General features: G+C 31.4%; 1 protein-coding gene across 4 annotated transcripts in view; it reads left to right on the plus strand.

Moving 5' to 3' along the window:
• Nucleotides 1-15,762, plus strand: part of LOC127700363 (small conductance calcium-activated potassium channel protein 2-like) — a 46,394-nt gene that overhangs the window by 8,482 nt on the left and 22,150 nt on the right. For 3 of the 4 annotated variants that reach the window (XM_052203803.1, XM_052203799.1, XM_052203802.1), the window contains exon 2: nt 13,565-13,642. In XM_052203803.1, coding sequence (XP_052059763.1) covers nt 13,622-13,642 — 21 coding nt within the window. In that variant the 5' untranslated portion in view covers nt 13,565-13,621. Of the gene's footprint in view, nt 1-8,419; nt 8,547-13,564; nt 13,643-15,762 lie in introns of those variants that run through there. The other variant, XM_052203801.1, reaches the window with a different exon arrangement.

Here is a 15,762-nt window from a genome sequence, read left to right on the forward strand (position 1 = left end):
ATAACTTGATAGTATATAAATAAAAAAACTAAATATTCAGAAAAAAATGAAGGGTCCATGTGCTTGTTTTCAAGATATAAGCCATTGAAAATTTGGCGGGAAATAATTCTCTCTAGATTTTTCATACATTTAACATTGGCACCTTTTTTCTTTCAAAAACAATGAAAAAATAACAAAGATTTTATAAGATTTTCAAAGATGACATTTTAAACTATACGTTATCAAATTATGGAAAGAAAAGTAGGGGTTAGTGGGCAAAATTTTTAATGGCACTTCATGGATAAAACCAGAGGATTCCGAATATCTGGCAAAAATTCAAAAACAAGAGGAGCGAACATCCTTAATTGTGACGTCAAATGTTTTGAATTATGATGTCAAAGTTTACGGGAACCCTGTGTGATTTTACGTAATGGCGGACAAATTTGCATACAAGTGTAAATACGTCTATAGCTTAACTAATACTTTAAATCCCTTTGGTATATATTTCACCTCTCTTTAGCTAGACTTTAGTCCTTGAATATGGTGTCACTCCCTTCCAATTCAGTCATTTATAATGAAACTCATATTTGATAAATCCATAAAAAAGATACAAATCAAGGTAAAAACGAAAACTGGGGGAATCGTATGGTACGTCGGCAGGGCAAGGCTCTCTTGCTGTGTATGCATCAATTACTATTAGAATCCCCTGGTGCAATACCTTCATTGTAAGCAGCAACCATCTGTCAAGAAAAAACATGATAGGCGTCTGAAATGTTGTATCAACTGGGAGCTAGATGTTTGCTCCATATGAAGGCACTGCTGGAATGTTTATACTTAACGTCACGGTACCAAAATTGCACCTTTTTAGCAAAAATAGCAGCGGAAGTCTTACAAGTTTTCTTAGAGACTAAACAATTTGTATTTTTATGACTTGACATTGTGCTCGTCTTTGAACATAGCTTATAATATATTTAAATATATACGAAACGTTCACAGCATTTATCAACAGACGAAGTATCCACCAGAAAAAGTAAAATCTACGGAAACGTGGTCATGCGACGTCAACAAAAATTCAACTTTTAAAAATGAGCAAATTAAAATATGTCACAGGCATCCATTTCTTAGAAAATGAATTGAAAACATGGACTATTATCAAATTAATCTAAATATTTGGAGAAATAAAACAAAACATCAGTTATTCGATTTTTACGGATTTGAATTTAAGCATGGGTGCAATTTGGGTTCTCCTCATAACAAAATCATGGATCGTTTGGAGGTGGGTTCAAACTTATTTTTCTATGATTGAATATAGATTCAAAATTAAATTGGTGGAACTATATAGTAAATAAAGATACATCTTCCAAATAAGCACAGAATGGAAACTTTTGTCTGGATCATAAGTAAACGAAGGTGAAAAAACTGTCAAAATTTGTGCAATTTGGGTATCCTCACGTTAGAAATGGAACGTTCGCAATCGGAAAGCTGTAATACAAATGTAACAACTATGTACAAATCAGATAATTGAACAAATGTCGATAGAATTAATGTGTTAACAAATTCCGATTAAGAATTGGTAGCACATGTATTTATATTAGAGATACATTAGTAAATAACAAATGTTGACTAGCTTAACCAAATTCTATATAAGTACATAGTAAAGACTCCCCCCGGGATAAAAAAATTATATATTGGTCTTAACTTCATTTTCACATTATTTCAAATTTTTCTTTCTTTCATTTAAAAAAAAAGTATTAAAATAATTGTCCAATATTCCTTTTCAGCAATTGCTTGTATTTTTAAGCGATTTATTTTTTTTCATTTCAATTGTATCAAGTTATATATATATCTACAGTTATGCTACCAATGTGTATTTCCATGTTATTGAATTAAACAGATCAGTAAAATACAAGTGTTGAACATGTTTATTTGAATAATACATTGATCTAAGAGATTTATGCTGTTCTTGCTATTTTCCTTAATCATTGCTTTCATCAATCGACATAATTTCTGACTAAATAAACAATTATTCTACGCGTTTATCGTTTACATGACGTACCCCTCGTGTTGTATGTTTTATATATTGTTTTATGATTATTTCATATCTGAAGTCCATTACTTTGAATGTTTATAAATTCCATCTGCGCGTATTTATATTGCTTTCTTTGATACATTCATGGAAATGTTGTGTTTCCCTTAAAATATTATTAATAATCATGTCATTTTGATCAATACTGATTTACTATTTGTATCTATAAAAGTATCTTTATAGTGATGTAAAAATATTCGTAAGATTATTTTAGTTTTTCTCTGAATGTCATATATTCTGTTATAGTGTTCTGCTATTTTCAGCAACTTATATATTCCTTTAAATTTAATGCTAATATTCCCAAAATTATATACTAGTATATGAAATATGCTTTTAATGGTTTACATATCAATGCCTTCTTTTTATTTAAAATCTCACGAATTAAGTATTTATGAAGTACATAAGAATCTCGAAAAACAGTTTTGGTTCATCACCTTTTAAAAGATAAAAGGTTAGCCATGAAAGAGATGCATTTTCCATCATATTTTCGTCAATTTTCTTGGACTTTTGAAAATTGTTCCGAATTTTTTAAAAATCTTTAGCATGATCAACTATTTACAAAAAAAGATAATCCTTGAAATTTAGATAGGAAATTAAGCTTTTAATATAAAAGTGTTTTTGTTTACTGTAAAGTAATAATATCAATATTCAGTTAAGTAGTTAAAGCAAAATCCTGTTTTATGCTGAAGGTGGATAGGGGTCTTAATTAAAATCCATACAATTTTTTAATAATTTGTCAAAATGTAGTTTTTATCATGCTTTTTTCCAAAATATTATGGGTCACTGGACTTTTTTTCACGCTACAGGTGCAATATTGTCAGATTTTGTATAGATTATGCATGGAAAATCCAATTTTGTGTGAAAAAAAGAAAACTATACCATAGAATTTTAAGATAAAATGTAAGAAGATAGCTCTTATAACATGCTTTCAGATATGAAAAAGAAAAATGAGGTCACCGGACTTGTTTTCTTGCTACATATTAAAATAGGTAAATTCACAACACTTTCTATTATAAAAATTACTTCATCTGAGTTATCTCCCCTACTATCTGAGTTATCTCCCCTTATGTTGGAAAGTTTTTTAAAAAATGAATCAAACAAAAATATTGTGTTTTTTTTTAAATACAGCCGTAAATATGATAAAACACATTATTTTCTATATTAACATGAAAAGTCTTACACATGAATTACATAATACTCTCAAAATTTGCACATTTCATTAAAGATCTAGACCAATTGTCATCTGCTACTTCAAAATCCAAGATGAAGAAGACACCCCAGCCACCTTAAATTAATAATATTGTTTGCTGTATTGAAATATACTATACCTTGACAATTTAGATTGAAACTGTCTGGACAAACCCTAACATTGACATTAAAACAGAAAAAAAAACTTTTGCACTGACATTTGAAAAAACAGACAACAACAAAACGGACGCATTAGAACAAACAATTTCATTCAGAAAAAAAATAATGAATGTTTTTAGCAGCGGTGTAAAAAGTAAATAGACAGCTGAAATCAAAACGTACCTTCTGTTTGAACTGTGCAGTTGGTATTCCTATCAAGAATGTCTATAATTTAAAAACATATGTAAAGTTATTTTTGGTATGTTGCATAACTAAGATGATTAATAAAGCATTCGGAATAATTATATTTAGATTATTTTATTGTTGCTCACAAGGAAGTAATTGAGTTCAAGTTTTTTTGTGACGCATGTTTGTGAACATTTACCATAAATTTTGTCCATTGTAAGTTCAATTAACAGCTGTTTAATTGGTTCATTGAGCAACGGATGGTTACATGTGCCAACTGCTTTTAGCAACTCAATATTAACCAGGGAGTCGAGTTCCTAAATGGTTGCATTAGTTGGTCTGCCAAAGTAATTTCCATTAACTAATAATAATAATACAATACACTAATGCTTTACTTAAAAATACTCTGTCACATACACATGTGAAACAAGAGGTAAACATAAACAAAATACAGTCTCTTAAGATCATAGAAAGAAATAAAACAACTCTAAAATGGAACATTATATTAATAATTACTATAGTTTAAAATACTTTAACTTTGACCCGAATAAAGATGCATTTTTTAGTAACTTTATATTACCCAATGATAGTAATCCTTACATTTTTGCTACGCTAGGATAGTTTACATAGTACTCTGGAATGTAACGAATGCTTCGAAAGCAAAGAGTAACAGTCTCATATATCATTTGATATTTGGTGGAAAGTTGTCTCATTGGCACTCATATAGCACTTATTTCAATATTTGTAAGCTTACAAATATCTTGAAAGTGATTATAAGTGATGACTGTTTTAGCTCAAATATATTGTTTACCAAATGAAGGACTCTGATCACAGTCACATTGAAAGAAGTGAAAGCCTTAATTAACTTTTTGATGCTACGTATATTTCATAAGATAATAGTCAAACAATATGAACACTATGCTAAAACGTTCTCGCTGTGTTTACGTTAACGTTGAACAGTTCTCGTTGTGGGAATATAAAGCTGCAATGCAGTGCGTCCGAAGTGTTGTTTTTCTGGGTTTACTTTCACCCGGAACGCTTAAAACAAAAAATAATTGAAAGTCAAGGATGTATGAATACTTTATGAGCCTTATGTCCAAAGGGACCCGTTACTATAGTCGTTGCTAACTAAATCAAAGTCTTTCAAAATTGTGTAGTTCTAGAGAGGATTTGTCCTTGGGTTTCAAGGTTATGAACCGAAATGGAATGCAAAGACGTACTTTTTTATCTGAAAGATGTGTTTAAGAATTCACATAATTTTCACAATCAATTGAATCAAGCAGGCATATTTTCTTAAAGCGATTATCAATATTTCTTATCTAAAGAACAACTTTCATCATTGATTTTGTACTAAGTGTTTGGTTTAACCAACTGAACGATATAGTTGTTGTATAAATCTTTAGTATCATCCTGTGATACGACTTATTTATATATCATGGAATGGTGATCTATTTGTAATAGCTAATTATAAGACAACGGAATCAATTTGATGCAATATTTGCGCATTTCGAACAGTTATTTCTAGTTAATAGTCGTGCTTGGATCCAAATATCGGGAATGTAGGTAAGTGCGAGAGTAATGAACCCAAAATAAAACTCGAAACTAGCTGAGGAACATCTACTATGTATTTGGAGGATAATATAAGAATTTTACAAATTTTACAACATTTTGTCAACTGAAAACTACAGGGGAGACATTTAGAATTACATCGAATACAAATGCAAAATTTGCTCACGTGAATTTCACATGAATCTCACATGAAATTCGCGTGAAAAATTTCACGTGAAATTCACCTCAAACGAACTTATACATGAAACTCACGTGAAAATTTTCATATTAATTTCACGTGAATTGAGATTTAAATGAATCTCACGCTAAAATTTTTCACATGAATTTTACGTGAACTTTACAAAAAAAGTTTGTAAAATTTATTTCTAAAATAAAATAACCTTTTGCAAGTGTACTTTTTATACGACCGCAAAAAATGTTTGCGGTCGTATATTGGTATGACGTTGGCGTCGTCGTCATCGTCCGGCGTCGGCGTCGTCCGAAGACACATTGGTTTTCGCACAATAACTTTAGTTTAAGTGAATGGATCTCTATGAAATTTTACTATAACGTTCAATACCACAAAAGGAAGGTTGGGATTGATTTTAGGGGTTATGGTACCAACAGTTAAGGAATTAGGGGCCAAAAATAAGCATTTTTGTAACTTCCAGACAATAACTTGTGTGTAAGTGTATGGATCGCTCTGACATTGTACCACAAGGTTCCATATCACAAAGGGAATGCTGGGATTGATTTTGGGGGTAATTGCCTCAAAATTTTAGGAATTAGGGGGCAAAAAACAAGCATTTTTCTAGTTTCATGACAATAGCTTGTGTGTAAGTGTATGGATCTTTCTGAAATTGTACTACAAGGTTCCATATCACAAAGGGAAGGCTGGAATTGAGTTTGGGAGTAATTGCACAAAACGTGTAAGAATAAGGGGTCAAAAAGGGGCCAAAAATAAGCATTTTTCTAGTTTCCAGACAATAACTTGTTTTCGAGTGTATGGATCTCTCTGAAATTGTACTGCAAGGAACCATAACACAAAGGAAAGGCTGGGATTGATTTTGGGGTTAATTGCCTCAAAATTTTAGAAATTAGGGGCCAAAAAGGGGCAAAAAACAAGCATTTTTCTAGTTTCAGGACAATAACTTGTGTGTAAGTGTATGGATCTTTATGAAATTGTACTACAAGGTTTCATATCACAAAGGGAAAGCTGGGTTTGAGTTGGGGGGTAATTGCCCTAAACGTTTAGGAATTTGGGGCCAAAAAGAAGCATTTTTACAGTTTCCAGACAATAACTTGTGTTCAAGTGTATGGATCTCTCTGAAATTGTACTGCAAGGTACCATACCACAAAGGGAAGGCTGGGATTGAGTTTGGGGGTGATGAATCATAAGGGGGTTCAAAAAATTGGGGGGGGGGATTTTTTTTTTCCTTATTTTCTTTTTTTTTTTCTTTAGAATTTTCCATTTTAAGTTATTTATTTTTTATTTATATATAAAAGCAAATAATAATGATATGGTTTGGTTTCATCAAAAATTGAAATATTGGGGTTCTTTGATATGCTGAATCTAACCGTGTATTTAGATTCTTAATTTTTGGTACCATTTTCAAATTGGTCTACATTAAGGTCCAAAGGGTTCAAAATTAAATTTTAGTTAGTTTGATTTTAACAAAAATTGAATTCTTGGGGTTCTTTGATATGCTGAATCTAACCGTTTATGTATTTAGATTTTGGATATTGGACCATAATAGGTAAATTAAAAAAAATTTAAGTTCTTAGACCACATTCATTCTGTGTCAGAAACCTATGCTGTGTCAAATATTTAATCACAATTCAAATTCAGAGCTGTATCAAGATTGAATGTTGTATCCATACTTGCCCCAACTGTTCAGGGTTCGACCTCTGCGGTCGTTCCAAGCTGCGCCCAGCGGAGCATTTTATTTAGTACTATAATTTTATAGTACTGAAAATATACATAAAAATGTAGTGGTGATGTAATACTTTCAAACTATTGTACTATTTTATTACCATAGTTTAAAGTACTGTATAGATTTGTAATACAAATTTGAAGTAGCAGTTGTGTACCTCCGTAGTGTAGTACTATAAAAGTACAATATACTTCTTTTTTACTATAATTTGATATGCAATTTTAATGAAAGTGTAATTATTTAGAAGGACTGGACTGGTACGAAATATGCACTACACATTAAAAGTATCAAACTGTTACGTATAACTTGAAGTACAAATCAAGTACTGTGAAACTATGGTACTGAAATAGTACAGTAATTTCGAAGTATTGTAAAACTACTACATTATTTAGGTACGTTTTCAGTATTTCAAATTTACAGTTCTAAAAAAGTACACGTGCACAAGTAGCTGGCTATGTCTTTAATTAATCAGTGGTTATATGATGACCGTATACACCTTGGTCGAAACATTCCTCTAGATATTGCAATGATATGTTAATTAGATAAGATATTTCGAAAAAAAAATAATGTTTTAGTAAGGAAACACGGGATTGTGTAAATCTAAAATTATATTTTTTTTTAAGACGAAATTAACCTTATTGAAAAAAAATCGACGAAGTTTTCTACAGTGATTTTATTGTGTGCTAAGTATGTGACTTTTTAAGCAACACAATCAATAATTTTAAATGCTCAATACACGGGGATCCTTCTTTCTGTAAATATTTGCGGTAAGCTGGTATTACCTAGAGATACGGAACACCATAATTAATGAATGCTCAATTTTTCTGACGTTAAGCAAGTCCGTTCCACAGAGATTTACAATGAATTAAATTATAAATTCCTTGTAATATCTACAACTGAATATGAGATTTCTGTCAACAAATTACACTAATTTTGTCTAATTGCCAATGTAATTAAGTGATGCAGTTTTCACAGCATAGGTAATTACTTTGGTACCAATCCATTGGGGGTGCTAACGAATGTCATTATACATATCTAACGTGGGGGAGGCAGTTAGACAAACATTACGAGCCTTACATATAAATATAGGATAATCATAGTCAGTCCTCATTATGTCTTGTTAATATACCGAGGATCTAAACAGAAACTTTAAAGTATGATTACATCTTATAATGTCTTTTATCTTATAAATACACGTTTTTGTCATTAATTTATCATTTTAAATATTGATGGAATGCCTAAGTTACGTAAGAGTAATGTTAGTTTTAATTGTAAGATGTATAACTCCCTAACATTGGTTCCCCCTTGTTGATCCTCACTAACACTAAGTACTGAAGCTAAGTACTGACACAATGCAACATCCCAAGGTTAGATGTGGAAATTGTGGGGAAATAGAACTAGACTTTCAATGAATTCTGATGTGGATAATAGGAAATGTATTACCTTAATGAATTCATCAAATAACGGTAAGAGATGTAACAAATGTCGATATTCCATGGACTCACTCTTTCAGTATTTTTTTCCATCAGAGAGCCGAGCACGTCTGATTGAAATTTTTCTTCTATTCTCAAGTCAGTAACTTTCAAGTAGTGATTATCCCAACTGGACATTTTAATAATTAATTATTTTGTAATCGTTTTACTTTAAATTTTGTATCAATTATTTGTACTTCTCAGATATAAATTCCTTCCAGTTAATTGCATAGACCGATAACTATTGAAATCTTCGATTGTTCCATTGATATCTGCGATTCATTGGCCTTATCTTGATAGGTTTTTAATGTAAATTTTATGTCCTTGAACGGCAACAAAGTTTTTCTTTTTTAAAAACACCCCAAACTGAAGCTTAAAGACATTGAAATTGCATTTGAAAGTAATTTGCTTGCCTTCTTGGGAGGTTATTTTTGCACAGAAATACTTTTTCTCAGTGTGAGATAATATAATGCAAAACACTAACTGTCATTTCGAACAGGAAAGTTTGCCAAAATGTTAAACAAAAGAGCGGAGGTTACAACTGATCAGCAGCAATAATAATGTTACAATAACTCACAATTAAGAACTAACCCTTTAACTCATTAAATATCATTATGTGACCCTAAATTATGAATAAATAGAGTTAATACGTGCTTTTGACTGGACATTGTTCTTTTTTATGATAAATGAATAAAATTATGTGGTATATGCATGGGTACTAATACAATCATTCACTTAGTGAAAATATCATAGACATGCATCAACCAACAACAACCACTGAATTACATGCTTCTGACTTGACACAGTCACATACAAAAGGTGGTGGTGAAAGCATGTTTGTGAGCTGTTAACCCTCCCATAAACTAAGACATTGTTCTAACAGGACAAAATAAGAAAAAATGGAAAGATTTAGTTGGAAAGGACTTGACTCATCAGTTCGGCACGAAGCCCCCCTATAATAAAATAAACCCGTAACAAAATGCCAAAAACAAACCATAAAATAGCAATATAAGAGAACTCACAGTTACTGGAAGCTAGTTCAAAGCATGCAATTTCAACTACTGAATGAATCATGATTTCCAAGATTAAAATATCAGCCATATACATTCATTGGATTTAGTGTAAAGACGTCATAAACGGTCTGATCTTGTGAAAAGCCAATTTATAAGCATGATCTTGTGAAAAGCCAATTTATGAGCATGATGTTGTGAAAAGCCAATGTATAAGTATACACAGGATGTAGGCCCATAAGTGTCCATATCTATCTAGCAATAAATATGTAATTCTTTTCAAAATTTATTTCTAAATTGAAATCAATGTTAATACCGATAAAGACATTTATATTCAAAGGTCTTACTATTATAGTGTTTTAAAAGTTGATAACCTTTAAGAATAAATGTATTCAAAGGATCAATAAGTTTACATGAATCGTATCTAAATTTACGGGCTTTATAAACAACTTCACTGTAAAAATTAGGATATGACAACCTGTTTGTAATAAGGTTTCTGTTGAATATGTTCTGTTAATACTCGTTTTGGTTTCAATTTTTTTAATATTAAGTATGAAGTTTTCTGCTTTGCACATATCCGGAGAAATTTGAGCGTACCACGAGAAGTGCAGCTTTTAGGGTTACAGAATATTATTGTAGAAATGTGTCATGCAAACAAATCCATATAAATATATACACCAAAATCCACATAAATAACTCTCACCAGTTTTTGCTTTCTGCAGTACCTAAAATATACAAAAATTGAAATTAATATAGTATACCAATAATTTCACATTAAAAAATACCATACATGTAATATTGAAGGAATTATTCACTTATTTTTATCTACATTGCACCAACCGTGAAGAAAGAGAACGTGTAATTTTTTTATTTTAAAGTCAGGATCGAGCCTGTAATTCAGTGGTTGTCGTTTGGTATTTTAAAGTCAGGATCGAGCCTGTAATTCAGTGGTTGTCGTTTGGTATTTTAAAGTCAGGATCGAGTCTGCATGTAATTCAGTGGTTGTCGTTTGGTATTTTAAAGTCAGGATTGAGCCTTCAATTCAGTGGTTGTCGTTTGCTGCTGTATATTACATGATTTGCTTTGTGCTTATTGTTTTGTACAAATATCAGGCCGTTAGTTTTCTTGTTTGAATTGTTTCAATATATCATGTCAGGGGCTTTTATAGCTTGCTATGTGGTATGGATTTTGAGCATTGTTAAAGGCCGTACGATGACATTTTTAAATTGCTTACTTTTTAGTCGTTTGATCTTTGGTTGAGAGTTGTCTCATTGACAATCATTATGCCCCAATTTCTCACTTTTATTAATTTAACAAATAAGGATTTTTTTAAGGATAATGTATTTCGTTTTTCATAAAAGGACGATGGAAGGCTTTGAAAAATGCTAGCATAACTTATATGATAAAAAATGTGTATCTTGTAACATATGATATATTGTTGTAAGGTAACACTTTACTGTGTAGATTTATATAAATCTTAAAATTTTGAAGAGCGGTTATGTCGTACATGGAATTTTTGGTATAGGAATTAAGGATTTACTGTGAAGGACATTCTTCTACGTAGAGTTATGCATACCATATGAGAAACCCTAATTAGTTAATTCTTGTTGGCAATTAATACAGTATGACCGTAAGTACGTATGGATTCACCCAGTGCAGAAAAAAATCATTATCAATCGTACATTATAGCAAAACGTGCTATGTTATGCTCACTAACTAGATCGCACTGAATAAATAACTGCTACATATTGCTTACTAACTAAATTGCACTTACTAAACAACTAATGAAATACATTAGAGAGAACCGATAATTTGTACCAGCAATATAATTATTGGATATGAAATAAAGGGTAGTTGGTTTTATATGTCATCTGGAAATTAAACGAAAAAAACGAAAAATGCACTGTTGAATGTTTCTATATTCTAAGTACATATACCGTTAATGTATCAATTCCTGTTAGTAGATACTCCTAAATTCATCAAATGACGTTAAATGATATTTAATAATATATATATATATGTATTTCATTGATATATGAATATATCTATATCAATAAAATAAAATGATATAGAAAAAATGGTTGCCATGCCAGGATGATCCGGTAAAATGCGCTTCACTTCTAGGCGATGACTGTTGAAACGCGCATCGTGATCGCTAAAATTGGTAGCAATCAAATATACGTTTTTTTTCATATTTGCTTGCTAACCGTCCTGGAGCACCCTAGTTCACTGCCATTTACTGGTTGGGTTCGTGTTGTTAAATCTCTATGTTTGTAAACCGTTGTTTGCCTTGTCATTCTTCTTTTGGTTACGTTGTTGTCTGTCTTTCATCGATTTGTGGTATTTGATTTACTTCATGGTAAATCTTTCATTTCTATTGCTTACAATTGATAGAGCATACAAAAAGATGATTATGAAAATTTTTAAAAATTATTCCCATTCAACTGAATATATGGAAAAACCCAACTCCGTTATACGATAAATCATATATTCCCATATACTAATAATATATATACTAATTAATTACTTTTTTATTTCATAAAACATCAAACTATGATTGCATATTGAGTTCAGGTCTTGTTAATGATTATTGTGTTGTAACTGTCATTCTGAATGACAATATACCATTGTATTTCTATATAGTATTTGCAGAGTGATGTATAACATATTTTAGCTGTTCCAGTTTCAATCTTTGCCATGCTGTATTGCTCTATCACCATGCTTACTTAACATTTCTTTCTTGGTTCGTTGCCTATTTATTTGGAGTTATATAACATAGAATCTCAGCCAAGAATACAATGCAAACAACATGTTTTACATGTGTAAATATACCGAGGATCAAACACATACATTGTATAGGGTTTGACTATGCAGCCTAAAACATAATATGCCGGAAGAAATTATTACGTTTTAGGTATCCAATTTTTTTTCGCTTTAATTTCTGTTTGAACTATGGTTGTAATGCTGTTGTGCATTATCCCGGCAATGATAATTATTTGTCCCATTTTTGAGAAATATCATTTTAATTTGATTTTTAAAGAAAACAAGGTTGTCGTTGGCTGTTGTCTGCCACAGTTAATGTTCGTTTGTCTGCCACAGTTAATGTCCGTTTGTCTGCCACAGTTAATGTTCGTTTGTCTGCCACAGTTCATGTTCGTTTGTCTGTCACGGTTAATGTTCGTTTGTCTGTCACAGTTAATGTTCGTTTGTCTTCCACAGTTAATGTTCGTTTATTGTTTTGTCATAAATAAAGCCGTTGGTTTCCTCGTTTAGATTGTTTCACATTTTGTCATCATGTCTTGGCCTTTTATAGCCGACTATACGGTGTGGGTTTTGTTTATTGTTGAAGGCTGCATTATGACCTATATATATATAGTGGCTTATATTAAAGTCATTTGGACTCTAGTGGATAGTTGTCTCATTGGCAATCATACAACAACTCCTGATCTTTGTAAGGACATATTTTTGACGATTACCGTGTGAATAAATTCTAATACTTGTGAGAGTTTTGACAGTTCTTTTTTTATTTCCAAAAAAGCATTTAGTGTAAACCGCCTTAATAAGTTTAGATATAAATAATAGAAATTTTCCATACTGTTGTACATGTATACTATTTCCTTGAATATTTTAGAGCATTCCAATTACAAAACATGATGATAATAGAAGTTGAAAAACTTACAATTACCCCACATCCTTACCCACCCACAAAAAAAGAAACAAAAACAAATATATTATATTCCCGACAGACAAAAACTCATTTGAAATGTATTAATTATAAATATTAACCTTTTGAAATTAAGTATAAGATGTTTGAAGTTACAACACTTTAAAACTTCCAAATAATTTCTGTATAATTCCTGATGGATTACTTATTTATCTTTCTGTTTGAAAAGAGTAAACAAAATTACCAATTGCAATTATTCTGTTTTCTGTTGGTTCAGACAAAATCATATTTATGTATTCGCTAATGTTATTTGTCAGAATTATTGTTTTGTTTTGCAGACGATGGTTTATGAGAGACAGCGAGGATGAAAGAATACAAGACTTTACCATACTATAATGGACCTTCCCTTCCGCCAGGTCAGTACGTCCGTACTAAAATTTATCATTTTTTATGACAATTGGAAATACTATACTATAAAAGAAATGTCACTTAGTTAGTAATACCATATTATAACGATCTCTCTTTTCTTTAGTCAAGTTTTAAAGAACCTTCCCTGTATACTTTCAAAGAAATTCCCACAATGCAATGGCGTATCCGTTCAGTAAGCTAAGTAACAGCTACTATATGATGGTTCTTAATTCTTTTCCCGACCTCACATTTATCAGATTGATTGTTATTTGTTTAACGTCTAGTGCCCATTATATCTTACATATTTTGGATGAGAACAAATTAATTACAAATATTTAATAAGCAAATCCGTTGCAAGAAGATGGACGAGAAACTTGGACTGCAACTAAAAAATGAGGGCATGTTAAATAGAAGCAAACGAATTTCCTTACAACAGGTCAACTATGGACCCCTCAAACAGTTGTTGCAAGGTTTTTTTTAACGCACATAGAGAACTGTCCTTTCCCTAAATGAGGCATCGGATTTAATATTCCCATACCAATCAGACGGCTGCGTATTTATACATCCCGCACAATCAAACAGATGCCCTCTCTGGGGAGTTGTACCCCTCAACCGAATGAATTGTTTAAAGTTTATGTATTTAAGAAAGGCATAATAACAGTACAGAATTCCGTACAGACGACACGTTTTTGTATGGATCAACCCTAACACGTATACGCCGAGACAAAAAGCTTGGTAATAGAGTGGGTGGCGCATATTCGCCACAAAATTCGTTCATTTCCACCTACATCCGACCTACATTCGAATATTTGAAACTTTTTATGTAGGTTTCAGAAAGTTTACTATATGAAAAAAATGTTTGATAAAGGAATTCTCTTCAAAACATTGGTTAAATGTTTTAAAAATGAACGCAAACTCAAGAGGAAATCAAGTTGTTCTTGTACCATGGGGGACACATTTTCGCCGCAATGTATGATATGACCATCCTCATTATCCTTGTATATTATAAAAACAATTGTTTGCAATTACATGAATTAGCTTGAGAGATCATTCCTATACGATTTTTCTAACAGATATTTACTTTATGACTGCGCATGCGTGCCATATAAATCTTACATAATTGCCAAAATCGTTCAAAAACACCAGCGTATTTCTTTATATGTGCGAATAACATTGGAAATGGGGTAAAGAGGAATATCAACAGTTCGAACATTACAAACAGCGTTTAGCATCTTTTTAGGCAAGTATTGGGTAAAGGCACACGAAATTTACAGAAAAAATAGCAAAAACGGCGAAAATGTGTCCATGGCGAATATGCGCCACCCACTCTAGAAAATTTTAGAGCATGAAAACGATTCTGAACTTCGTTGTATGTTGCCTTTAAGCATTTCTATCATAGTCAAGAAATATTAGTACTATATGTATAGTTAAAGAGTTGAAGAGTTGCCGCCGTCAATTTGCGTAGCGGAGCTAGTAAAACGCATGTTTGCGACCGTCAAATCCAATACTGACGGCGACATCTCTACAATGACGATACTGTTACAATGTATTCCTTAACCATGATATATGACATTAAGACGAAATATCTGACGCATTACAAAAAAAAATAATACATTAAAGCTTGTAAAAATGACTAAATTTAAGGTGAAATAAAATTCCGCGAAACTTCACGTATGATTATGGAGCATCAACGTCTTGCAAAATATGACGTCATTAAAATGAAAACTTTCAAATTAAAGGTTATTCAATTACTTGTACGATTCAAATTTCGAATACATCTTATAAAAGCGGCGTTTTCGAGGTAGGTGTTGTTTTTTTATCGATTTTATTGTATTTATTTGTGGATTCTAGCAATTCAATATGGCGGCTAAAATAGTGTGGATTTGACGGTTTATGCTAGTCAATGAAAAAATATTGTTACATAAAGATTAGAATCAACATTCTTCCACGAAAAAATAAGCTGGTAATAAGGTAATTTATATTCTATGTAAGTTTTCGAAGTTTTGTGGAAATATCAGGTAGAAATAATTATTGCAAGGTGAAGTGACAGACAGCAGCTCATTATTCTTTTGAATTGGTTATTCCCATTGGTGGCAGTGATTGATATTACTTGATTACATCTAAGTGA

Source organism: Mytilus californianus, unplaced genomic scaffold, assembly GCF_021869535.1.
Source record: "Mytilus californianus isolate M0D057914Y unplaced genomic scaffold, xbMytCali1.0.p SCAF_5, whole genome shotgun sequence".
In the NCBI taxonomy this organism is placed as follows: domain Eukaryota; kingdom Metazoa; phylum Mollusca; class Bivalvia; order Mytilida; family Mytilidae; genus Mytilus; species Mytilus californianus.